The sequence below is a fragment of the Scyliorhinus torazame genome, chromosome 1 (genome assembly GCF_047496885.1).
Source record: "Scyliorhinus torazame isolate Kashiwa2021f chromosome 1, sScyTor2.1, whole genome shotgun sequence".
Lineage (NCBI taxonomy): Eukaryota > Metazoa > Chordata > Chondrichthyes > Carcharhiniformes > Scyliorhinidae > Scyliorhinus > Scyliorhinus torazame.
Genome location: NC_092707.1, coordinates 255,959,498 through 255,985,401, shown reverse-complemented (window position 1 = coordinate 255,985,401; position 25,904 = coordinate 255,959,498). Strand labels below are relative to the sequence as shown.

Sequence of the window (25,904 nt, the reverse complement as noted above, 5' to 3'; positions counted from 1 at the left end):
TGGGATTCTCCGACCCCCCGCTGGGTCGGAGAATCGCCGGGAGTGGCGTGAATCCCGCCCCTGCCGGCTACTGAATTCTCCGGTGCCGGGGATTTGGCGGGGGCGGGAATCGCGCCGCGCCGCGCCGGTCGACGGCCGCAAGCAGCAGCCCCCTCCCGGTGATTCTCCGGCCCACTTACAGCCTGTCCCGCCGGCGTATATTACACCAGGTATTTGCCGGCGGGACCTGGCTGTGCGGGCGGCCTCCGGGGTCCTCGGGTTGGCGCGGGGGGATCTGGCCCCGGGAGGTGCCCCCATGGTGGCCTGGCCCGCGATCGGGGCCCACTGATCTGCGGGCGGGCCTGTGCCGTGGGGGCACTCTATTCTTCCACATCGGCCGCTGTGGTCCTCCACGATGGCCGACACGGAGATGAACCCCCCTGCGCATGCGCTGGGATGACGCCAGCACACGCTGGCGCTCCCGCGCATGCGCCAATTCGCGCCGGCAGGCGGAGGTCCTTCGGCGCTGGTTGGCATGGCGCCAAGCCCCTTCCCCGCCGGCCGCGTGGCGCAAACCACTCCGGCGCCGGCCTAGCCCGAAGGTGCGGAGGATTCCGCACCTTTGGGGCGGCCCGACGCCGGAGTGGTTCATGCCACTCCTCGGCGCTGGAGTTGCCCGCCCCGCCGATTCCCGCAGAATCCCGCCCCAGATGTTTCCTGCCTCATGGCCCATAAATGTACTGATCAAGTCTTCTTCTTCTCTGCCCCTTGGACTATTACTATCCCAGTCTATATTAGGCTAATTTACGGCCCCCTTTATCACTACGCTTGAACCATTCTGTAATTTGCTTTTAGATTTGCATTCATAGATCTTTCTCAATGGTTGATGGTCTATAGTGCCGAACTAGTAGTGCATACTAAAGCAAAATGCTGCAGCTAATGGAAAAACTGAAACAAAGTAAATAAAATGCAATTCAGTTGAGAGTAAAACAGCACTCTTTCCTCAGAAACTCTCTCAAGAGATACTTTATTCTTTCCATATTATCTCTCTCAGGAGATGCAGCACTCTATCTGCGATATTTATTACAATGGTTACTTGAACATATTATTAACTCACAGCAGGCCAGCAGAATTTGACAAACACTCTCAGGATATACGGCAACATGCGCGCATTATCTGTCCCAGGAGAAACTGGAACATGTCCACATTATCTGTCCCAGGAGATAGTGCACCATACCCACATTACTGCAACATGTCCACATTATCTGTCTCAAATATGTTGCAACATATGCACATTATCTGTTTCATGGGATGGTGTAACATGTTCAGATTATCTCTCCCAGGAGATGCTGCAACATTATGTTTGACAGGAGATACCGTAAATATCCACATTATCTGTCTCAGGTGAAACAGAAACGCATCCACATTACAAAACTCGAGATAATGTAAAATGTCAACATTGTGTTAGGAAAACAAAGGTAATTTTAAGATATTTGTATTGATACACATTAGAAATAAGGTACAGTTTTAACCAGATTCAATTTAATGTTTCTGTGCCTGGAAGGGTAAAACCTATAGTTAGATTCATGCTGGACAATGGTGTTGATATATGTGGGAGTTTGTTTCAATTCCAACTGTGATTCTATTGTGCTTAGAGAGGGTTATGGCATGAAAAATAAATAGAACCAGCAGGGTCTGTTTAGCAGCCTTGTCGGGATAAAATGTTTCAAGTTTTAGTTTCAGCTGAATTTGTTGACAGTTGGAGACAGGACTTCAGGGAGTGAATATCTCTCAACTCTACCAGAAGACAGACTGGACAGGAAAGGAGCTGAAAGAGGCAAGCTTCCTGAAGTACAAGTTACATTCCAAATAATGATGACTGGTGTTAAGTCAGCAGAAGAATTCAAGGAAGAGTAAACAAAATGATCTGAGTTAAAGAGACAATGGTATTAACCAGATTTAAAGTGGGACAGCAGCCTTAAAAGGCAAATCAAAAGTCTGATGCCATTTTAATACAGTTTGGGAATTGAGAGCTAAAACAATTGTGAGAGGTTTGCACAGCAGTGAAGACAAGAAATCCTAAAGGGGTTGGCGTAAACTCCTGGACTGAATTCTCTGTTGAAAGTGGAATGGAAGCTTTAATTAAAAGTGTTATTTGGAAAACTAGGTCTGGGTTTCGGAATGTAAGTGCAAGGGAAAGCATAATTCGGAGAGAAGGTTTTAAAACATGCTTTTGGGAGGGGAGTTTGGAAACTCTCATGTGACAATCACCTGAGAGGATTCTGAGGAGTCATCCACAGACATTCATTTGGGGCTCAGAATGGAGTGTGTATTTGCACACAGTCATCATGTGTGTTTAAAAGGGACTTTGTTAAAAAGACCATTGTAGATTAAGATGTACATTGTAACGTGTTCATCCTAAAACCTTTGTGTAATTGTTAAGGCAAGGGGAGAGTAAAGGTGTATTGTATCATAATCCAATTTTTTCATGTTTAATAAATGTTTATTATCTGTGGTTCTGTGACACTATTCCTCCATGTTTTATAAAAATAAACACAAATTACAGTCTTTTAAGCCAGGGTTCTATTCTGGGATCTTCCCGTCCAGTTATAACATCAACTGGGATAGTACAAAAGTGGGGCCTCTTGCGGGATTTCAAAACATGGAGAAAGGGTTATTGGATGCAAATTAATTGTAATTTGTTGGGGTATTTTGAAACATGGAAAGCAAGTTACTGGATGCTGAATAGTAAGACGTGTTCTGGGATTTATGGTTAAATAGTGGGATCTGTGAATCCTTCAAAAAGCATAACTGGAGTTACTATGAGGTATACTGTACAGGTTAGAATTCAAAATAGCACTGGAAATTGCAAAGACTCTCTTAAAGATGGAAGTTGTAACTCTGAATGGTTTACAGAAAGTAACCAAGAGTCAGTTGACTGAATTGGCAGATCAATTGGAGTTGGGATTACTTGCAGGGTATGAAAAGCTAGCATTATTGAAAGCACAATGAAACATTTAAATTGCAAGGTTTGTCAGATAGATCAAGTTCTTTGGAAAGTGAGGAAATTGAATTCGCTAAAATTCAATTATAAATGAAGAAATTTGAAATGCAGGAAAAAAAGAGAAATGGAAATGAAGCAACTTGAAAGAGAGAGCATTTCAAAAGAAAATTGAATTGAGAAAACTTGATGAAAGATTAGCAAGTGAAGAAAGAGAAAAGGAGAAAGAGAATTCCAACTTAAAATGTTGACAGTTAAAAACGAGACACTAGAGCAGGTTGAGGAAGGAAGTAGTTCTAGACTGAACCTAGTGGGGAAATATTTAAACTTATACAAATTCCTCCAACGTTTGAGGAAAAGGATGTGGAAGCATTCTTTATTTCTTTTGAAAAGGTAGTTAAACAAGTGAAACGGCCAAAGAAATTTGGACATTTCTTTGACAAAGTAGAGGGGCAGCACGGTAGCACAGTAGTTGGCACTGTGGCTTCACAGCACCAGGGTCTCGGGTTTGATTCCCGGCTTGGGTCACTGTCTGTGTGGAGTCTGCACGTTCTCCCCGTGTTTGCGTGGGTTTCCTCCGGGTCCTCCGGTTTCCTTCCACAAGTCCCGAAAGACGTACTGTTAGGTAATTTGGACATTCTGAATTCTCCCTCTGTGTACCCGAACAGGCGCTGGAATGTGGCGACTGGGGGCTTTTCACAGTAACTTCATTGCAATGTAAGCCTACTTGCGACAATAAAGATTATTAACATTAATTATTAGACTGGTGGGTAGAGCTAGTAAGGCATCATTGTCGGAAGAGGTATCTGTAGATTAAGAAGTAGTAAAGAAAGCTAACCTTCGTGCTTATGAGTTGGTTCGTGAGGCATACAGGCAGAATTTTGAAACACAAGAAAACAGCCTAGACAAATTCATATTGAATTTGAGAGCGTGAAGCGTGGATACAGGCTTTAAAGATAGAGAAAACATATGAAACCCTTAGAGGAGTGATTCGTTGAGAAGAATTTAAAGATTCATTTCCTTTGGTTATTAGGACACATGTTGAGCAACAAGTTAAAGATTCCAGACAGACAGCAGCGCTAGCTGATGATTATGAACTGGCCCATAGAACCAAATCTTTTTCCGCCATCCTTTTAAACATAAAAAGGATAGAAAATGGGAAGGAGAAAATAAAACAAATAGTCAAGAAAGAGAAAGAACAGCTGAGAATGGTCAGGAAACCTGATTAACTCAGAAAATCAACTTTCATACATGAAAGAGAGTTTGTGAGTGAAAAAAAGAGAACTGATGAGATCAATTGAGAATCAGTCTGGGAAAGTGGAAAATTTGACTGAGGATTTGAACTGTCAAAAACAAACTTGAAAAGGCAAAGGTGAATCTTCAGTCAAAACTTGGTGAACTGTGGGCAGCCGAATTTGAGGAGGAAGCTCCACAATCCCTCAAAGTTGTCAGAGCCGAAGGCCTTTGTGAGATTGAAGAAGGCCATATACAGATGTTGATGCTGCGCCCTGCACTTTTCCTAGATTTGTCACATGCTTTGTAAGGAGAAAGTCATGTCTCACAAATTTGATTGAGTTTTTTGAAGGGGTAACCAAGAAGGTAGATGAGGGCAGTGCAGTCAACGTTGTCTACATGGCCTTTAGCAAGGCCTTTGACAAGGTACCACATGGTAGGTTGTTACAAAAGGTTAAATCTCACGGAATCCAGGGTGAGGTAGCCAATGAGGTAGAGGGGCGGTTTAGCTCAGTGGGCTAGACAGCTGGTTTGTGATGCAGAACAAGGCCAGCAGGCGGGTTCAATTCCCATACCAGCTTACCTGAACAGGCGCCGGAATGTGGTGATGAGGGGCTTTTCACAGTAACTTCATACTTGTGACAATAAAAGGTTATTATTGTATTATCAATTGGATACAAAATTGGCTTGGCGACCGAAGCCAAGGTGGTTGTGGAGGGTTGTTTTTAAAACTGGACGCCTGTGACCAGCAGTGTGCCTCAGGGATCGGCGCTGGGTCCACTGTTTTTTGTTATATGTATATTAATGATTTTGATGAGAATGTAGGAGACATGGTTAGTATGTTTGCAGATGACATCAAGATTGGTGGCATAGTGGATAGTGAAGAAGGTTATATAAGATTGCAACAGGAACTTGACCAATTGGGCCAGTAGGCCGATAAATGGAGTTTAATTTGGATAAATGTGAGGTGATGCATTTTGGCAGGACCTACTCAGTTAATGGTAGGGAGTTGGGGAGAGTTACAGAATAAAGAGATTTAGGGGGTACAGGTTCATAGCTCCTTGAAGGTGGAGGCGCAGGTGGACAGGGTGGTGAAGAAGGCATTCAGCAAGCGAGGTTTTATTGGTCAGAATACTGAATACAGGAGTTGGGACGTCTTGCTGAAGTTGTACAACACATTGGTAAGACCACACATGGAATAATGTGTTCAGTTCTGGTCACCCTATTATAGCAGGGATATTGTTAAACTAGAAAGCGTGCAGAAGAGATTTACGGGGATGCTACAAGGACTTGATGGTCTGAGTTACAAGGAGAGGCTGGAGAGGCTGGGACTTTTTTCCCTGGAGTGTAGAAGGCTTAGGGGTGATCTTGTAGAGGTCTATAAAATAATGAAGGGCGTAGATAGTCAACATCTTTTCACAAAGGTAGAGGAGTCTAGAACTAGAGGGTATAGGTTTAAGGTGAGAGATACAAAAGAGACCAGAGGGGGAATTTCTGCACACAGAGGGTGGTGAGCATCTGGAACGAGCTGCCAAAGGCAGTGGGAGAGGCGGGTACAATTGTTTCCTTTAAAAAACAGTTAGACAGTTACATGGGCAGGGTGGGTATAGAGGGATATGGGCCAAATGCGGGCAAGTGGGACTAGCCTAGTGATAGAAACTGGCGGCATTGGCAAGCTGGGCCAAAGGACCTGTTTCCATGCTGTAAACATCTAAACATCTATGCTGAAGATCATGTCCATTGAGCATCTTGATGGGTGGAAGCCGCACTGACACTCAGGGAGGAGCTCTTCAGCCACTGGGATGAGGCGGTTGAGGAGTATTCTCGTGATGACCTTTCCCATGGCGGAGAGTAGGATAATCCCTCTGTAATTTTCACAGTCAGTCCACAATTAAAGCATCTTTGAGATCATCCGGTATGCTCTCTTCCTTCTGCGCCAGAGGCCTTGCTGTTCTTCAGCTGTCGGCTGGGCTTTTCGACCTCACAGCGAGCTGGGGTTGGGCTGAGATGGTTGAGGATACCCTGCTGCGGGATGGTGTCGGGGATGCTTGTATCCAAGGCTGTGTCTTGCTTGAGGAGGCCCTCGAAGTGCTCTCTCCAGCAGGCGTTGACTGCCTCTCTGTTTTTGATGAGGGCCTTGCACTTTTTGGCTCTCAGTGGGGTGACTCGGACCATAGGTGGTTTTGATTGTGAAGAATCCAAGCACATCGTGGATGTTGGCGGGTTGCTGAGTCTCCTGCGCTCTTTCCACCCACCATCCGTTCTTAATGTCACTGGTTCTTTGTTGCACCTCAGCTTTCAGTTGCCTGTAAGCTTGATTCTTCTCACTCATGTTTTGGAGCTGCCAGTTCAGGAATGCCCTGCGCTTGCAGTCAAGGAGATTCAGGATTTCCTGATCATTCTCATTACTCTCAACTCAGCGGATACAACAACATGTCGACATTACCTGTGCAAGGGGATACTGCAACATGTTCACGTTATCGATGTCAGGAGATACTGTAATATGTGCACATAATCTGTGCCAGGAGATACTGTAATATGTGCACATAATCTGTCCCAGGAGATACTGTAATACATGCACATTAGCTGTCCCAGGAGATACTGTAATATGTGCACATAATCTGTCCCAGGAGATACTGTAATATGTGCACATAATCTGTCCCAGGAGATACTGTAATATGTGCACATTATCTGTCCCAGGAGATACTGTAATATGTGCACATAATCTGTCCCAGGAGATACTGTAATATGTGCACATAATCTGTTCCAGGAGATACTGTAATATGTGCACATTATCTGTCCCAGGAGATACTGTAATATATGCACATAATCTGCCCCAGGAGATACTGTAATATGTGCACATAATCTGTCCCAGGAGATACTGTAATATGTGCACATTATCTGTCCCAGGAGATACTGAAATATGTGCACATTATCTGTCCCAGGAGATACTGTAATATGTGCGCACTATCTGTCCCAGGAGATACAGAAACATGACAATATTATCTGTCCCAGGAGATGCTGTACGTGCTTGTTAGGTGAATTGGGCATTCTGAATTCTCCCTCTGTGTACCCGAACAGGCGTCGGAATGTGGCGACAAGGGGCTTTTCACAGTAACTTCATTGCAGTGTTAATGTATGCCTGCTTGTGACGCTAATAAAGATTACTATTAAAGAATATTAATATGTTCACATTATCTGCCCCAGGAGATACTGCAACATGTCCACGTTATCTGTCCCAGGAGATACTGCAACATGTCCACGTTATCTGTCCCAGGAGATACTGCAACATGTCCACGTTATCTGTCCAGGAGATACTGCAACACGTTCACGTTATCTGTGTCAGGAGATACTGTAATATGTTCTGTCCCAGGAGATACTGTAACATAGATAGATCATAGAATTTACAGTGCAGAAGGAGGCCATTTGGCCCATCGAGTCTGCACCGGCTCTTGGAAAGAGCACCCCACCCAAGGTCAACACCTCCACCCTATCCCCATAACCCAGTAACCCCACCCAACACCAAGGACAATTTTGGACACTAAGGGCAATTTTGGACACTGAGGGCAATTTATCATGGCCAATCCACCTAACCTGCACTTCTTTGGACTGTGGGAGGAAACCGGAGCACCCGGAGGAAACCCACGCACACACGGGGAGGATGTGCAGACTCCGCACAGACAGTGACCCAAGCCGGAATCGAACCTGGGACCCTGGAGCTGTGAAGCAATTGTGCTATCCACAATGCTACCGTGATAACGTGTTCATATTATCTGTCCCAGGAGATACAATAACATGTTCATATTATCTGTCCCATGAGGTACAGAAACATGTTCATATTATCTGTCCCAGGAGATGCTGTACGTGCTTGTTAGGTGAATTGGGCATTCTGAATTATCCCGTGTACACAAACAGGCGCCGGAATGTGGCGACAAGGGGCTTTTCACAGTAACTTCATTGCAGTGTTAACGTAAGAACTAGGAGCAGGAGTAGGCCATCTGGCCCCTCGAGCCTGCTCCGCCATTCAATGAGATCATGGCTGATCTTTTGTGGACTCAGCTCCACTTTCCGGCCCGAACACCATAACCCTTAATCCCTTTATTCTTCATAAAACTATCTATCTTTATCTTAAAAACATTTAATGAAGGAGCCTCTACTGCTTCACTGGGCAAGGAATTCCATAGATTCACAACCCTTTGGGTGAAGAAGTTCCTCCTAAGCTCAGTCCTAAATCTACTTCCCCTTATTTTGAGGCTATGCCCGCTTGTTCTGCTTTCACCCACCAGTGGAAACAACCTGCCCGCATCTATCCTATCTATTCCCTTCATAATTTTATGTGTTTCTACAAGATCCCCCCTCATCCTTCTAAATTCCAATGAGTACAGTCCCAGTCTACTCAACCTCTCCTCGTAATCCAACCCCTTCAGCTCTGGGATTAACCTAGTGAATCTCCTCTGCACACCCTCCAGTGCCAGTACGTCCTTTCTCAAGTAAGGAGACCAAAACTGAACACAATACTCCAGGTGTGGCCTCACTAACACCTTATACAATTGCAGTATAACCTCCCTAGTCTTAAACTCCATCCCTCTAGCAATGAAGGACAAATTTCCATTTGCCTTCTTAATCACCTGTTGTACCTGTAAACCAACTTTTTGCGACTCATGCACTAGCACACCCAGGTCTCTCTGCACAGCAGCATGTTTTAATATTTTATCATTTAAATAATAATCCCTTTTGCTGCTATTCCTACCAAAATGGATAACCTCACATTTGGCAACATTGTATTCCATCTGCCAGACCCTAGTCCATTCACTTAGCCTATCCAAATCCCTCTGCAGACTTCCAGTATCCTCTGCACTTTTTGCTTTACCACTCATCTTAGTGTCGTCAGCAAACTTGGACACATTGCCCTTGGTCCCCAACTCCAAATCATCTATGTAAATTGTGAACAATTGTGGGCCCAACACTGATCCCTGAGGGACACCGCTAGCTACAGATTGCCAACCAGAGAAACACCCATTAAACCCCACTCTTTGCTTTCTATTAATTAACCAATCCTCTATCCATGCTACTACTTTCTCCTTAATGCCATGCATCTTTATCTTATGCAGCAACCTTTTGTGTGGCACCTTGTCAAAGGCTTTCTGGAAATCCAGATATACCACATCCATTGGCTCCCCGTTATCTACCGCACTGGTAATGTCCTCAAACAATTCCACCAAATTAGTTAGGCACGACCTGCCCTTTATGAACTAATGCTGCATCTGCCCAATGGGACAATTTCCATCCAGATGCCTCGCTATTTCTTCCTTGATGATAGATTCCAGCATCTTCCCTACTACCGAAGTTAAGCTAACGGGCCTATAATTACCCGCTTTCTGCCTACCTCCTTTTTTAAACAGTGGTGTCACGTTTGCTAATTTCCAATCTGCCTGGACCACCCCAGAGTCTAGTGAATTTTGGTAAATTATCACTAGTGCATTTGCAATTTCCCTAGCCATCTCTTTTAGCACTCTGGAATGCATTCCATCAGGGCCAGGAGACTTGTCTACCTTTAGCCCCATTAGCTTGCCCATCACTACCTCCTTAGTGATAACAATCCTCTCAAGGTCCTCACCTGTCATAGCCTCATTTCCATCAGTCACTGGCATGTTATTTGTGTTTTCCACTGTGAAGACCGACCCAAAAAACCTGTTCAGTTCCTCAGCCATTTCCTCATCTCCCATTATTAAATCTCCCTTCTCATCCTCTAAAGGACCAATATTTACCTTAGCAACTCTTTTTTGTTTTATGTATTTGTAGAAACTTTTACTATCTGTTTTTATATTCTGAGCAAGTTTACTCTCATAATCTATCTTACTCTTCTTTCTAGCTATTTTAGTAGCTTTCTGTTGCCCCCTAAAGATTTCCCAGTCCTCTAGTCTCCCACTAATCTTTGCTACTTTGTATGCTTTTTCCTTCAATTTAATACTCTCCCTTATTTCCTTAGATATCCACGGTCGATTTTCCCTCTTTCTACCATCCTTCCTTTTTGTGGAGCTAAAGTATTCACGCATTGTAAGAAATATTTTTCAGTGGAGTATGGATCTGACAACCGTTTAGACCACAAGTAAAGTATTTTGCTCTCGCCGTGAGATAATAAACAAGATTGATAGCATATAAAGCTGTGCAGACTTGTCGCAGGACAAGGAAGAAGCCCAAACAAACCAGTTGAAACAGCTTTTTGAAGATATCCAGCCAGAGTCTCCATGGCTTCTAACAGGAGCGAAATCTCTTCTGGAAAGCAAGTATTACTCTGTGCCATTGGGATGTAGGATGGGTTGTGAGTTGTATGTTTTTTTTTCTTCTTATTGCTTAATTGGGAATAGAGTTAGCAATTAAGGGTATCATATTTACTGTGTTGAATAGTATTGTTTAAGGTGTAATTATAAGCTATTTTCAGGTGTGATATTAAAGAGTTTAATACTGTGTTAATAATAAAGTTTTGTTTTAAAAATACCAAATCCCCATTTCTTCCTGAAATCACTCCTGGAGTGAAATATTCTTTGCGCACAGCTTTACAAAGTAAAATTAAATATTGGAGTCCAGTATCCTAGCCGCTGTTGGGGTCTGGTCTGGGATTGCAATACATGTTCACATTATCTGACTCAGCAGATACTGTAACATGTTCACATTATCTGTGTCAGGAAATACAGTAACATATCCACAATTGCTAATTCAGGGGATACTGTAATGTGTCCAATGATCCCTTGGGAGAAACTGTAACATGTCCACATTATCTGTGTCAGGTGATAATGTAACATGGTTATATTATCTGATTCATTGGTGCTGAGGACCCGGATTCGATCCCGGCCCCGGGTCACTGTCTGTGTGGAGTTTGCACATTTTCTGCGTGGGTTTCACCTCCACAACCCAAAGATGTGCTGGTTAGGTGGATTGGTCATGCAAAATTTCCCCTTAATCGGAAAAAAAGTAATTGGGCACTCTAAATTAATTTTTTTAAATTATCCAATTCACGAGATGCTGACTCAACAACTACTGCCCATCACAGATCCACAAGTGGAACCTGACCAGCCTGGTGGAGGAAGTAAGAAAAGACCGTCAAAGGTGGGGAGAGTGCAGACGATCAAGATGAACGTACTGCCAAGGTTCCTCTTCCTGTTTAGATCCATACCGATCTTCATCCCCAAGGCCTTTTTCCAAAATGTGGACAGTCTAATCATGGTGTTTGTGTCTGTGTCTGTGTGTGTGTGTGTGTGTGTGTGTGTTCGGGGGGGGGGGGGGGGGGGGAGGAACCTGAGAATTCCCAAACCGACACTGCAAAGAGGAAAAGTCAAAGGGGGCTTGGCCTTACCAAGCCTACAATACTACCACTGGGCAGCAACGGCAGAAAGAGTGAGGGGATGGGTACAAGAACCTGACACAGATTGGGTACAAATGGAGGAGGCATCCTGTAAAGGGACGACCCTCCGGGCCCTGGCCACAGCAGCACTCCCATCCTCCTCAACAAATACACAACAAGCCCAGTGGTAGCGGCCACGCTGAGAACGTGGACCCAGCGGAGAGAACACTTCGTGATAACTAAAATGGCCCCCATGGCCCCCATCTGCGGCAATCACAGATTACTCCCAGCCATGCTAGATACCACCTTCAAAAGATGGAGGCGGGACGGGGGCACACTGACGGTCGGGGACTTCTACGTAGGGCGCAGACTGGCAACACTGGACAAACTGACGAGGAAGTGGAAACTAGCAAAAGAGCAGGAAATGAGACACCTCCAAATAAAACACTTCCTCCACAAAGAGACAGTCGGGTACCCCGGGACCCCAGAAACCACACTACTAGAGGACCTGATAGGCACAAGCAGTGAGAAGCGTGGGGGGGCTATGTGGGAAAACATACGGACAGCTACTGTACAGAGCTTGAACACCACTGGACGAGACCAGACAAAAATGGGAGGACAAACTGTGGACAGAGGTAGGGTGGGGAGTCTGGTGTGAAGCACTGAGCAGAGCTAACTCCAACTCTTCCTGCACAAGGCTAAGCCTAATGCAGCTCAAAGTTGTGCACAGAGCACACCTGACCAGAAACCGAATGAGCAGGTTCTTCCCAGAGTGGAGAACAAATGTGAGCGGTGCCAGTGGGGCCCGATAGTGGCAATCTTCGGAGTATCCGAGCAGCCAGAGTTACACATGGGGAAGGGGGCCAACGCCCTTGCTTTCGCTTCCCTAATCGCAAACCGGAAAATCCTGCTCGGCTGGCGATTGGCAGCACCACCCAAAGCTGCAGACTGGCTCGCTGACCTCTCAGAATTTCTTCACCTGGAGAATATTAAGTACGCCATCCAAGGGTCGGAGGAAGGCTTCCTGGATATTTTGGGGCTGTTTGTCGGCCTGTTCCAATACCTGTTCGAGGCCAGCAACGAGAAGTAAGCTAAGAATAAGAAAACAAGATAGGTGAGGCACCAAAGGAACCCCCGGGGGTGGGGGGGTGGGGCGGGGGGGGGGAGATGGAAGGAAGGTGGGGAAACCACAAGGGAAGAGGAGGGAGGCTACCTCCCCTCTTTCCCGGAAAATAAAAGAAAAACACAGCTGAAGCCAAAGGGGGGGGGGGGGGGTGATCTCTATTTGTACATATACACAAGGGGTTAATGTGTAATCAGTAGCACCACATGATCACTAGAGGGCCGGACTAACAGGGGTATAAAAGGCAGCCACATTGGGGCTCTCTCTCAGTCTTGGGTGCACTGTGATCGAAGCAACAGCAGACTAGTTTAGGTGGCCAGGGGAGTGACGTATAGTTACCATAGTTAGATCTTGTTAACCTTATCACTAGTATCAAAGTTAAAGTAAAGAACTCATGTAAATATTGTTGTAGTTACTCAATTAACCTTTTGTTACTACCGGAAGAGTTCGAATCTTCTTCATCGGGATTCAGAATACCTCATCACTAACCAAGGTTTGAGTAGCACATGTTACCTACCACACAGGTAACAAAACGAGGGGAGAGGAGGAAGGGCGGAGGGGGTGGGGGGGGGGGGGTGGGGGGTGGAATATAGATCGACCCAGAGGGCAGCAAAATGTACATAGGGTCAGTTAAATGAAGGACAAAATAAACCTCTCTGTACAATAATACAATAAAGTAAGTTAGCGCGGGCAAGAAAAATGTAATGTATATATACAATTGTTCATAAATATGAGAAATGCCAATAAAAAGATTTTTTTTAAAAAACAATTATTGCCCATGCTTAACAGCCCTCCAATTCAGAGGGCATTCAGCAGTCAACCACATTGCTGTGGATCAGGTGTCACATGTCAGCCAGACCAGATGCCTCGTGAACCAGATGGGTTTTCAATGACAATCAACAGCGGTTTCAAGGTTATCAGACATTCGGTTCCAGATTTCTATTGAATTCAAATTTCATCAACTGCTATGGTGAGTTTTGAAGCTGGGTCCCTGGATCTTGCTCTGGGTCTTTGGTTTACTAGTCTACAGTGACAATACTGCTACACCAGCACCTCCCCATAATTTGAAATTTTTCTGAAGAAATACTTTTGTTTCCATATTCTATATACTGCAGTTTTTCCCTCCATAACCTCTAGGGATACTGCACCATTTCCATTATCTCTTTAATGAAATACCACCATAATAATTCAACATTATCATGCCTCCTGACAGAACTAACGTTTTTACAATTGATGTCTCAGGAGGTTCTCTCATACTTCCCAGTGTCTGTCAAAGATGCTGTTAACATTTACATGTTATGTTTTTCAGAGGTAACTTGAACAATTCCACAAGATCTTTCTCAGGAGATTTACGGCTCCCAAATTTCTGGGTCTCAGGAGATACTGTCACACATTTCCACATAATTTTCATGAAGTGTTGTGACATTTGGACAATAACTCCCAGGAAATATTACAATCTTTGTAATGTCACACGTCCACAATTCCACAGGTTTCCAGACAATATTTCCAGATTAAATTCCAAGATCGGTTGTATCATTTCCCTTGAAGGCGGCACTCTCATGTTTATACATGAACTTGACCAGGAAACCATGTCACATTTCCATCATTTCTGTCTCAGGACATTGAACAACAAATGCACATCATCTCCCTCAGGCAATATCACATTATTTCCTCATCATCTCTCTCAGGAGATAACGTCACATTTCCACATTACCAGTCTCAGGATATACTTGTTACATTCCCATCTTATTTCTCACAAGTTACTGTAAACTTTGCACATTATCAAGAAATATTATAATTTTCCATATTATCGGTCAGCACATTTGCCTGTCCATTTTCAGGAGATATTGTAACAACTGTCTCTCTCTACTATCTCTCTCTCTCTCTCACACAGCAAGTAATGTCACACTTCCACATTAACTCCTAGGTTATATATTGTAATATTTTCAGATTACATTCCAAGAAAGCTTGTATCATTTCCACTTGATCTATTGCAGGAGGTACTGTCATATTTGCACGTTAACCTTTCTGATCTGTCTAATGCCATCTTGCAACCCGTCCACATTACCTCTTTGAGGAGTTAAAGTGATATTTCCATGTTATCTGCCTTAAGATATACTGTACTATTTGCACACCATTTCCTTCAGGAGACTTCACACTATCTTTGTTGTAGGTTGGTATAACATTTGCATTTGGGTTTGTCAGTGCTACTGCAGCAATTCCACATTATCTCTCTCAGGCGATATTGCCAAATTTCTACATTTATCTCTCTTGGAACATAGTGTATTATTTTCAGCATATCTTCTAAAGAAACATTGTATTATTTCCACACTGCACCTTTTCTGCATGATCACTTTTAGGAGGTACTGTCACATTTCCACATTATCTCTCCGAAGATGTTGTAACATTCCGATATTCGCTCTCGTGGCATAATGTAATGGTCAGGTGACTAAGACCTGACTCAATATCTTTATGAAATATGTACATACTATATATATTGTCACGGCTAGTTTTGTAACATTTTAAAACTGGACAATTACTTTAGACTGACTGAAGTGATGGTTGGTTATGACTCGAACAAAAGGAACTTCCTGCCATTCAGAGAAGCGGAGGGCTCAGGTCTCTGAAGAGTGAAAGTAATCCAGATCCAACTTCCGGGGAATTATGCAAACAGTGAATATCTTCGCAACCATTAATTCAAAGATAACCCCCAAAGAATACAACACTAAGTAATCCTTTAAGCTGTCCTTTTAACACCCGAAAGACTTAACAAACCTTTAAACAGAAGCACATCAGGGTTTACATTCAATACTGAAAACATTTAAATTTCTGAATTCACCAAATGATCAAGAGATCGTCCTTCATGTCAGAGAGATCAACAGTACAGACTTCAACTGCAACACACTGAAATACAAAACCAAAAAGTCAGAGACACACCCAAGCTTTTCTCAAAGTGAACCTAAAAAGCAGGACCAGAGCTCAGCTCCACCCACACTCTGACATCACTGCAGTAACATGAGCAGCTAACCATTTCTTAAAGGTACCTTTCATAAACACCCATTTCTTAAAGGTACTCTCATATGACAAATATTTCCAGATTACATTCCAAGAGAGCCTGTATCATTTTCACTTGACCTCTTATACGAAGTAAGAATGTAGAAAAGAGTAGTCCATCGATGCCTCTTGCCTTCTCTGCAGTTCAACGAGGTTATGGCTGATCTACTGTTATATTTATACATGGGGCGGAATTCTCCGTTCCTGTGGCTAAGTGCTGGCTTGAACGGAGAATCCATTGAGGTTTATATGAAAAAAAACATTGCGAACCCCTCACCGATTCCGGCACCAGTGAGGGGCTAGCACCAGCGCCGACTGAAACCCCCGCCTCAGCGCCGAAAACAGCCAGAGAATCATAGAATTTACAGTGCAGAAGGATGCCATTTTGCCCACCGAGTCTGCACCGGCCCTTGGAAAGACCACCCTAACCAGGCCCACATCTCCACCTTAACCCCGTAACCCCACCCAGACTTTTTGGACACCAAGAGCAATTTAGCATGGCCAATCCACCTAACCTACACATCTTTGGACGGTGGGTCCCGGGCCGCACATGCGCATAGCTGACGACCTGCAACGGTTGCGCCGTACAACCTGCCATCACCGATCCCACAGCCCACCCCCGGCGTCCCCCCACCAGAACCCCCAGCCCTCGCAGAAGGGCCCCCCAGCACGGATCCTGGCCAACTGTGGTGGCACTGGACACAGTCTGCAGCCGTCATGCCGGGTTCACGATTTGTGTGACCACACGTGTCCCGCACAATCGGGAACTTGGCCCATCGGGGCCGGAGCATCGCGGGTGGGCTAGTTGATGAGGCCATTTTGGAGGGGGCATCGGAATCGATTGTCCGCCCGATCTTGGTGTCAGATTATGGAGAATCCCGCCCATGATCTTTATTGGAGATATTATCTCAGGAGATATGTAATATTTCAGTTCTCACTTTCATGAGATACCATATTATATCCATATTATTTGGTATGCATGTTCTTCATTCCCTGTCTCAGGAGATATTATAACATTATTGCAGTGTCTGTCTCAGGAGGTTCTCTCACAATTGTACAATCTCTCTGTCAAAAGATACTGTCACAATTTATTGAGAACCCAAACTAAACCCCAAAGGGGATCAGATACAGGTCAAAAATCCCAATATTTTATTTTAATTTTGTAAGACGGAGGAAAAGATACCTTGTTCCAGGAGTGATTTCAGGCAAAATAGGGATTATGGTATATTAAAACAAACTTTATTACTAACACAGTATTAAAATATCTTTAACATCACACAAAAAAGCATACAATTACCCCTTAAACAATGCTAATCAGGGCAGCATGGTGGCGCAGTGGTTAGCACTGTTGCCTTACGGCACCGTGGACCCGAGTTCGATCCCGGCCCTTGGTTACTGTCCGTGTAGAGTTTGAAAATTCTCCTAGTGTCTGTGTGAGTCTCACTCCAACAACTCAAAGATGTGCCGCATAGGTGGATTGGTCATGCTAAATTGCATCTTAATTGGAAAAACTAAACTAAACAATGCTAACCAATATAGTGAACTCTTAACTGCTATCTTTACTTCGACTCCAACAACAGAATCATCAGAGATCTCAATCCACTTTTAAATACAGTTAGCCGACCCAGGTTGAGGGTCTCAACAGTGGCGAGCACTGCTGCCTCACAGCGGCAGGGACTCAGGTTCAATTCCGGCCATGGGTGACTGTCTGTGCGGAGTCTGCACGTTCTCCCTGTAGCTGTGTAGATTCCCTCCAGGTGCTCTGGTTTCCTCCCACAGTCCAAAGATGAGCAAGTTAGGTGGATTGGCCATGATAAATTGCCCCTTAGTGTCCAAGAATGTGTAGGTTAGGTGGGCCTAAGTAGGGTGATCTCTCAGAGGATCAATGCAGACCTGATGGGCGAAATGGCCTCCTTCTGCGCTGTAAGGATTCTATGATTCTATACATACACTAATCCAGGTTTTTCACCCTTACTATACCACATACACAATACAATAGCTCTGAAATTCCTGCATTTGTCACAATTTACATCTTCTGTTTTGCTGATGTTACTCCAACAATTTCATGTTATCTTGCTCAGGAGATAAGCTTTGTTAAAAAAATTTAAAGTACCCAAATCTTTTTTTTTCCAATTAAGGGGCAATTTAACGTGCCCGATTGACCTAACCTGCACATCTTTGGGTTGTGGGGACGAGACCCATCCAGACACGGGAAGAATATGCAACCTCCACATGGACAGTGACCTGGGAATTGATTGAACCCGGATTCTGGGTGCTGTGAGGCAGCAGTGCTAACCACTGCACCGCCTTGCCATCGCTCTCAGGAGATAAGCTAACTATTCATATCATCTCTCAAGAAATTGCCCTTAGTGTTGGGTGGGGTTACTGGGTTATGGGGATAGGGTGGCGGTGTGGACCTTGGGTAGGGTGCTCTTTCCAAGAGCCGGTGCAGACTCGATGGGCCGAATGGCCTCCTTCTGCACTGTAAATTCTATGAAATAATCTATGAAATATTGTCACATTTCAACACAATGTCTGAGATATTTTATCATTTCCATATTATTGTTGTGGAGATATTGTCACATTTCCATATGTTCTCTCTTAGGTTAGGAGATATCGTATAATTTGCACATCTGCCTCAGTAGCTCCTGAATCAATTCCTCATTACCTCTCCCCCACTAATATTCTCTCTCATGAAATATTGCATTATGTCCAAATTCTCTCTCAAAAGATTTTTACAAAGATTTCTCAGGAAACAATCCAGCACTTCCACATCTCCTGATTTTACTTCAACGAAGGCTGTATCTGATTTCTTACAGGAGGTATTGACATATTTACACACCGACCTTTACAGCAGATAATGTCATATTGCCACTGTATTGGCCTCAGGACATTCTGCAACAATTCCTACATTTAACTCCCTGAGGAGAGACCATAACAATTCCATGTTATTTGCCTTAGGAGATACTAACATCTGTACATTATCGCTCTCAGGAGATACTGTCACATTTCCACATTATCTCTGCCACAAGATACAGTAAACTTTGCAAATCATGGCTCTCAGGTGCTACAATTCCACATTATCTCTCTCAAGAGATACTGCATTGATTTCCACATGATGTGTCTTGTCAGATACTGAAATATTTCCACATTAATCGCCCAGGAGATTTTGCCACACATCATCTGTCAGGTGATATTGTCACATTTACACATCATCTGCCCCAGGAGACACTATCGTTTACACATTATCTCTCGTAGAGGATAGATCATTTCCACATTATCCCTAATACACATTGTTACATTCCCACATTATCCTTCCTAATATATATTACAGCATTTCCACACGAACTGCCTCAGGAAATAGAGTGACATTTCAGAAGTATTTTTCATGAGGTTCTGCAATATTTGCTCATCTAACTTGCAGGAAATACAGTATCTATCAGGCACGTTTTCACATAATTTCTCTCTGAAGTTAATGGAGCCCTACCACATTAACTCCCAGGGAACACTAATATTCCAAGATAGACTGCACCATTACCACTCTGCCCCCCCCCCACCCCACCTCCCCCTTGCCACATTTACACACACAACCTTTTCCAGAGATTTCACATTTTCACTTTATTGGTCGCAGGACATCCTGCAAAAAATTCACATTCTCTGAGAAGATACTGCAACAATTCCACATTTTCTGTCTTGTACTGTATCATTTTCTATTTTCTTTTTGAGGTGCTACTTCATTATTTCCACACTGTCTCGTTCAAGGAATACTTTCACAATTCTGTGTTACCTATCTCAGCATAAACTAATTTTTCCACATTACTTCAGAGATATTTTTTCACTTCCACATTATTACACAGGTCATATTTCCAGGTGCTGTCTCTCTCTCTCTCTCTCTCTAAGGGGATGCTACATTATCCCCTTCTGAAGGTCTTGTCACATAATCTCTTTTAGGAGATTATGTGATAATAACATTTCATCATTATTTAATTTGTAACATGTTCGGGGAAACGTGGTCAGTTCTCTTTAACTTTGGATCTTCCTGAATTTCAATGGTGAGGGCCTTGTAAATGCCAGGCATGTTTATTCAAGTGGTTTTTAATCTATTTGTTTAAATAGTATTGGAACAATTCTGCTGGCCCACTATCAAAAGGAATAATTAAAAGAGATTTCTTCGACACAATGTGCAGTGGTCCTGAAAATCCCAATTATTTCAGTGTTCTGTCAAATTACCCAGCCTTGGTGTAACGAGGGGTCATTTTCAATTCTCAATTCAGTGTCAAACTGGTTGTCAGGCACAGATCGTTTGCTGCCGAGCAAAGGTTTCCCAGGCAACAGGGCAACTGAACGAAATTGCCGATTGGCGTGATTGACATAGGATTGTGATCTCTGGAATATTGAGCATGTTTGGGAGACCAGCAAATTGTGAGAAATCGTGCCAGTCAGGAAGATGGGTTTCTGTCCAATTTAAATGCGATTAAATCGCTGGGAACTGTAACATTCGGCCATCTTTCATACACGATTCAGTACAATGAAGTCCACATTCCGTACCTTCACCAAGCTGACAAGTGGAATACATCTTCGCATCAGAAGGCAGCCACATCAATACTCATACACAAATCTAAATGAGGGGGATTTTTATTTTCTTTGCTTTGACAACCCTGTAAACAAACTGAACGAAATAATTCAGGTTTTCTGTGACAAACTGTCTGGAGGTTAGATTTAGTTTGGAACTAATTCACTGATTTTTTAAAAGAAATCCCTTTTAAATATTTAACACTGTGGATTTTCAGTTCTCTTGTCCCCGGTGAAATAACTGAAGCATCTTGAAAATCTCCTTCATTCAGACACAAGATTTTGCATAGATCCTTGTGCATGTCATTCCCCTTGGGTGACTGACCAGCTTTTAATTGAGTGCAGGTCAACAGAGGATGCGATCGTGTCTGCCCCTTCAGGCATAAAGCTGGGATTGCTTTGGGGAACAGCCAACACCACTAAAATCAGGGATACTTGCACCAGACCTGAATTGCTAAGATATATAGGAAACGGTGTGTCACTTTAGTTCTATAGATATGCCAAATGTGACAACCCTATACATCTCAAATACCCAACACATTCTCATAAGTATGCCATGTGAGGCTCAAATATTCAACATCTTCTGGACACATGGCTGAAGTCACTATATAATCCCTGTAAAGTCATAAATGTTTGCCACCCATTGTGGCCATATCAATTGTTTGTTAGATCACTCCAAATCAATCCCACTACCCTGTGCTCGCCCCAACACTTGATCTGCTTCACATATTCATCCAATGTTTTCTTTACAGAAGCATCCATTTCCTACCGCAAAACATGTCATGCTCCAGCAATTCGCCTCTCCATTCATTCTTGGTGACAATTTTTAAAATCTAGGACATTTCATCACCGACTCCCCAGCCACTCTCCCAAAACTCTCCATAATTTAAAAACTCCATTAAGTCTCCTCCTAACTTTATCACTCCAGTAAAAATAGATGCAGTATCTTGAGTCTCTGCTCAATAATCATTTCTCATTCTAATGAATGCGCCCTAAAATCTATGAATTACAAAAAAAGCACATAATTCTCAAATATCTGACAACTAAGTACCATATAATTTGCAAGCGTGTCACGGATTAAACATCACCACAGAACTGAGACACACTCTTCCATCAATGCAGAAGTCAAGTGCCCAAATTTTTATATATACTCTATATAACAGGAAGATTTTGATATTTCTGCCCAGAACTCAAATTACCTACAGATTCCTGCAATAATTCAATATAATATTGTAATATATAAATATTCAATACAATACAGTTCAAATATCAGGCAGATTCCTATAATTCCCCACAAAACTCAAACATCCACATAAATATCTGTATTATTGTGCAGGACTCATAACAAACAGATTTCCATCCACACAGAACTCAAATTCCCTCCAGATTCCTATAATGCCTACGGAACAGAAACTCCCGTCTGTTCGTATCAAACAAGTTGCCAGATTCCAATATTTGTGAATACTTTGCACATCCCAGCAACGTGTCCAGGAAGATGACACACCCATTTAAATGACCTTTTACTCTCTGCACATTTTTTTTTGGGGGGGGGGGGGGGATAAAGGGCATCATTGACAAAGCTAGCATTTGTTGCCCACCCCCTAAATTGCCCTTGCGGTGGTGGTGGTGATGAGAAACCTCTTCATCCCAGATCAAATGAACGGTCCGAGTTACAAGATGAAACTCCAGCACATCTGATACAAACTTCCATTCATCAACCCACCTTTCATTGTAAATCATACTGACTTAACTTGCTGTGCTGTACCTGTTCATGATCTTCACAAAACAGCCATTTGGGATCGAGAGGACTCCTTTTCCCACTACCTATCACCCACCTTATTGGAGTAAGGAGCTTTGCTGCTCCAAAGTCGTTTATTCTTGATCTTCAGTACGAGTTTGGAATAGACAATTCTTTTCTTATGGCTTGCTCGCCTGTTGGATGTCAAGTTATTCTGCAATTCTCTGCTAGTTCTTCGCGCTCCCTTCCACAGCACAGTCCTCATTCTGGGTTGGTATTCCTTAAGGTCGGTGTAACTGTAAGGCTGACCAACAGGTGCAGACCGCGGTTCCAAGGTGAAGTAGACCACAGTGCCAGTTTCCTCTTCCTGGCGGAGCCGCGCCACGGCCGCTTTGATGACATTCCGGTGCCCGGCAACCTCCACCCCAATGGCATCTAGGTCTGGCTCTCCAATCTGTTTGCAAACCTCCAGGTCGTCGTAGCCATTGTCCATGAAGGACTCGGTGTATTGAGGCAGCTTCAGGCTCTTCAGCCACTCCAGCACAATGTTGGTACCCATGGGGAGGGGGGGGGGGGGAGGGAGATTCAAGTACAGTCGCCACCCAGTGAGGCAGGATTGGAATTGGGATTAGAGGTTGGGATAAAATGAACAGGGACCAGGTGTGGGGCAGGTTTGGGAATTGGGATTAAAGTCGGTATCTGTTTGAGGATTATCATGAGAGTTGGGATCAAGAGAGATGAGGTTGGGGTTGGAATTAAAATTTGGAGATAGGTTTGAGCTTGGGATAAAGATTAAAACTGGAGCTAGGATGAGGATTGGGTTTGGGATTAAGATTAAAACTGGGATCTGGAATGGGACTAGAATTAGGGTTGGAATGGGAATGAAAGTTGTGAAGGTGAAATTTGGGGTGATGATGAGGGTTGGGTTGGAGTTCGAGTCCAATCCTTTCACTCGGATCAGGTCTGATTCAGAGCGGCTGCACCGCCCCCCCACCCCGGGCTCCTCTCCTCGGCTCCTGCCGCTGATGCTCCTCGGCCGCAGATTCTTTCTCTTCAGGCGGATCTCCTGCGCTGGTGCCGCCGGTTCTCCCGCTCGCTTGTCCAGGCTCCGGTGCCGCAGGCTCCCGGACTGTCAGTGTCCAGGGCGAGCCCGGCACCTCCCGCTCGCTACACCGTCTCCAGCCTCTCGGCTCCGGCCGGGAAGCGCCGCCAGGGGGAGCTGGGAGTCAGTCAAGTGGAGCGGGAGGGAACAGCGACCCCCAGCGATCAGCCTGAAACCGGCAACCAGCCCCAGACCAGCCCAGCACCCACACCCAGTCAGCCCAGCACCCACACCCAGTCAGCCCAGCACCCACACCCAGTCAGCCCAGCACCCACACCCAGTCAGCCCAGCACCCACACCCAGTCAGCCCAGCACCCACACCCAGTCAGCCCAGCACCCACACCCAGTCAGCCCAGCACCCACACCCAGTCAGCCCAGCACCCACACCCAGTCAGCCCAGCACCCACACCCAGTCAGCCCAGCGCCCGCACCCAGTCAGCCCAGCACCCACACCCAGTCAGCCCAGCACCCACACCCAGACAGCCCAGCACCCACACCCAGCACCAGACCAGCACCCAGCCCAGCCCCGCACCCACACCCAGCCTCCAGACCAGCCCAGCACCCACACCCAACCCCTTGGCCAGCCCGGCACCAACACCAGCCCCCGGGCCAGCCCACCACCAACATCCAGCCCCCAGCCCAGCACCCACACCAGCCCCCAGACCAGCCCAGCACCTACACCCAGCACCTAGAAGTCCCAAAAGATGTGCTGTTAAGTAATTCGGATATTCTGAATTCTCCCTCAGTGTACCTGAACAGGTGCCGGAATATGGCGGCTAGGAGATTTTCACAGTAACTTCATTGCAGTGTTAATATAAGCCTACTTGTGACAATAATAAAGAATTTTATTATTATGCAGCAGCACCCAGCCCCACAGCGGCACCCAGCCCCACAGCGGCACCCAGCCCCACACCGGCACCCAGCCCCACACCGGCACCCAGCCCCACACCGGCACCCAGCCCCACACCGGCACCCAGCCCCACACCGGCACCCAGCCCCACAGCGGCACCCAGCCCCACACCGGCACACAGCCCCACACCGGCACACAGCCCCACACCGGCACCCAGCCCCACACCGGCACCCAGCCCCACACCGGCACCCAGCCCCACACCGGCACCCAGCCCCACACTGGCACACAGCCCCACACCGGCACACAGCCCCACACCGGCACACAGCCCCACACCGGCACACAGCCCCACACCGGCACACAGCCCCACACCGGCACCTAGCTCTGCACTGGCACAGCACAGTACCAGCAACTGGTACCCAGAACCACACTGCCACCAAGCTCCAAACTGGCACCCAAAGGACACCCAACTCCAGCCTTGCACACATCCCCTGTTTGGCACCCAGCCTGACTCAGCACCCAAGCACCACACCGGCACTGAGCACCCAGCTCCACACACTCAAGCAACCCCTGTCCAGCACCCAGCTCTGCACATTGTGTTGCTGGGGTAGTTTCAGAACTCTTAATAATAATAATAATCTTTATTGTCACAAGTAGGCTTAACACTGCAATGAAGTTACTGTGAAAAAGACTCCTAGTTGCCAATACTAACTTTACTCAGATTAGATTTATCACGTGTACCGAGGTACAGTGAAAAGTATTGTTCTGCATACAGTCCAGGCAGATCGTTCCATACATGAAAAAACATAAGACATACGATAAACACACAAAGTAAATACATAGACACCGTGTGAAGCATTCGGAGTATGGTACTACCACAGTAAAGAAGGTGCACAGAGAGTTCAGTTCAGTCCATAGGAGGACCATTTAGGAGTCAGGTAACAGCAGGGAAGAAACTGTTTTTGAATCGATTTTTGTGTGCTCTCAGACTTTTGCCCGATGGAAGAGGCTGGAAGTGGGAATAACCCAAGTGGGAGGGGTCTTTGACTATGCTGCCTGCTTTCCCAAGGCAGCTGGAGGTGCTGACAGAGTCAGTGGATGAGTGTCAAGTTTGCATGATGGACTGGGCTGTGTTCACGACTCTGTAGTTTCTTACGGTGCTGAGCAGTTGCCATACCAGGCTGTGAGGCAGCCCGATAGGATGATTTCTATGGTGCATCTGTAAAAGTTAGTAAGAGTCAATGTGGATACAACAAATTTCCTTAGTTTCCTGAGGAAGTATAGGCGCTGTTGTGCTTTCTTGTTTGTAGCGTCGATGTGGGTGGGCCGGGACAGATTGTTGGTGATATGTACCCCTAGGAATTTGAAGCTGTCAACCATCTCACCTCAGCACCATTGATGAGACAGGGGTGTGTACGATACTTCATTTCCTGAAATCAATGATCAGCGCCTTAGTTTTGCTGACATTGAGAGAGATTTCTGTCATTACACAATACTCCACTACGTTCTCTATCTCCCTCCTGAACTCTAACTCATTGTTGTTTGAGATCCGACCCACCACGGTTGTGTCATCAGCAAACTTGTAGATGGAGTTGGATTTGCATTTTGCCACACAGTCATATGTGTATAAGGAGTATAGTAGGGGGCTAAGTACGCAGCCTTGCGGGGCCTCAGTATTGAGGACTATCGTGAAAGAGGTGTCGTTGTTTATCCTTCCTGATTGTGGTCTGTGGGTCAGAAAGTCGAGGATCCAGTTGCAGAGGGAGGAGCCAAGTCCTAGAATTTGGATCTTTGATATGAGCTTGGCTGGGATTATGGTGTTGAAGGCGGAGCTGTAGTCAATGAATGGGAGTTTCATGTAGGAGGCCTTGTTGTCGAGATACTCCAGGGATGAGTGTAGGGCCAGGGAGATA

The 25,904-nt window shown here is 45.1% G+C and overlaps 1 protein-coding gene across 2 annotated transcripts in view; it reads right to left on the bottom strand.

The window, feature by feature from the left end:
• sash1a (SAM and SH3 domain containing 1a) overlaps window positions 1-23,219 on the bottom strand; it is a 233,169-nt gene extending 209,950 nt beyond the window's left edge. For both annotated transcript variants that reach the window (XM_072504812.1, XM_072504821.1), the window contains exon 1: window positions 22,140-23,219. In XM_072504812.1, the coding sequence (XP_072360913.1) occupies window positions 22,140-22,601 (462 nt within the window). In that variant the 5' untranslated portion in view covers window positions 22,602-23,219. The remainder of the gene's footprint in view (window positions 1-22,139) is intronic.
• Window positions 23,220-25,904: the final 2,685 nt, after the last annotated feature.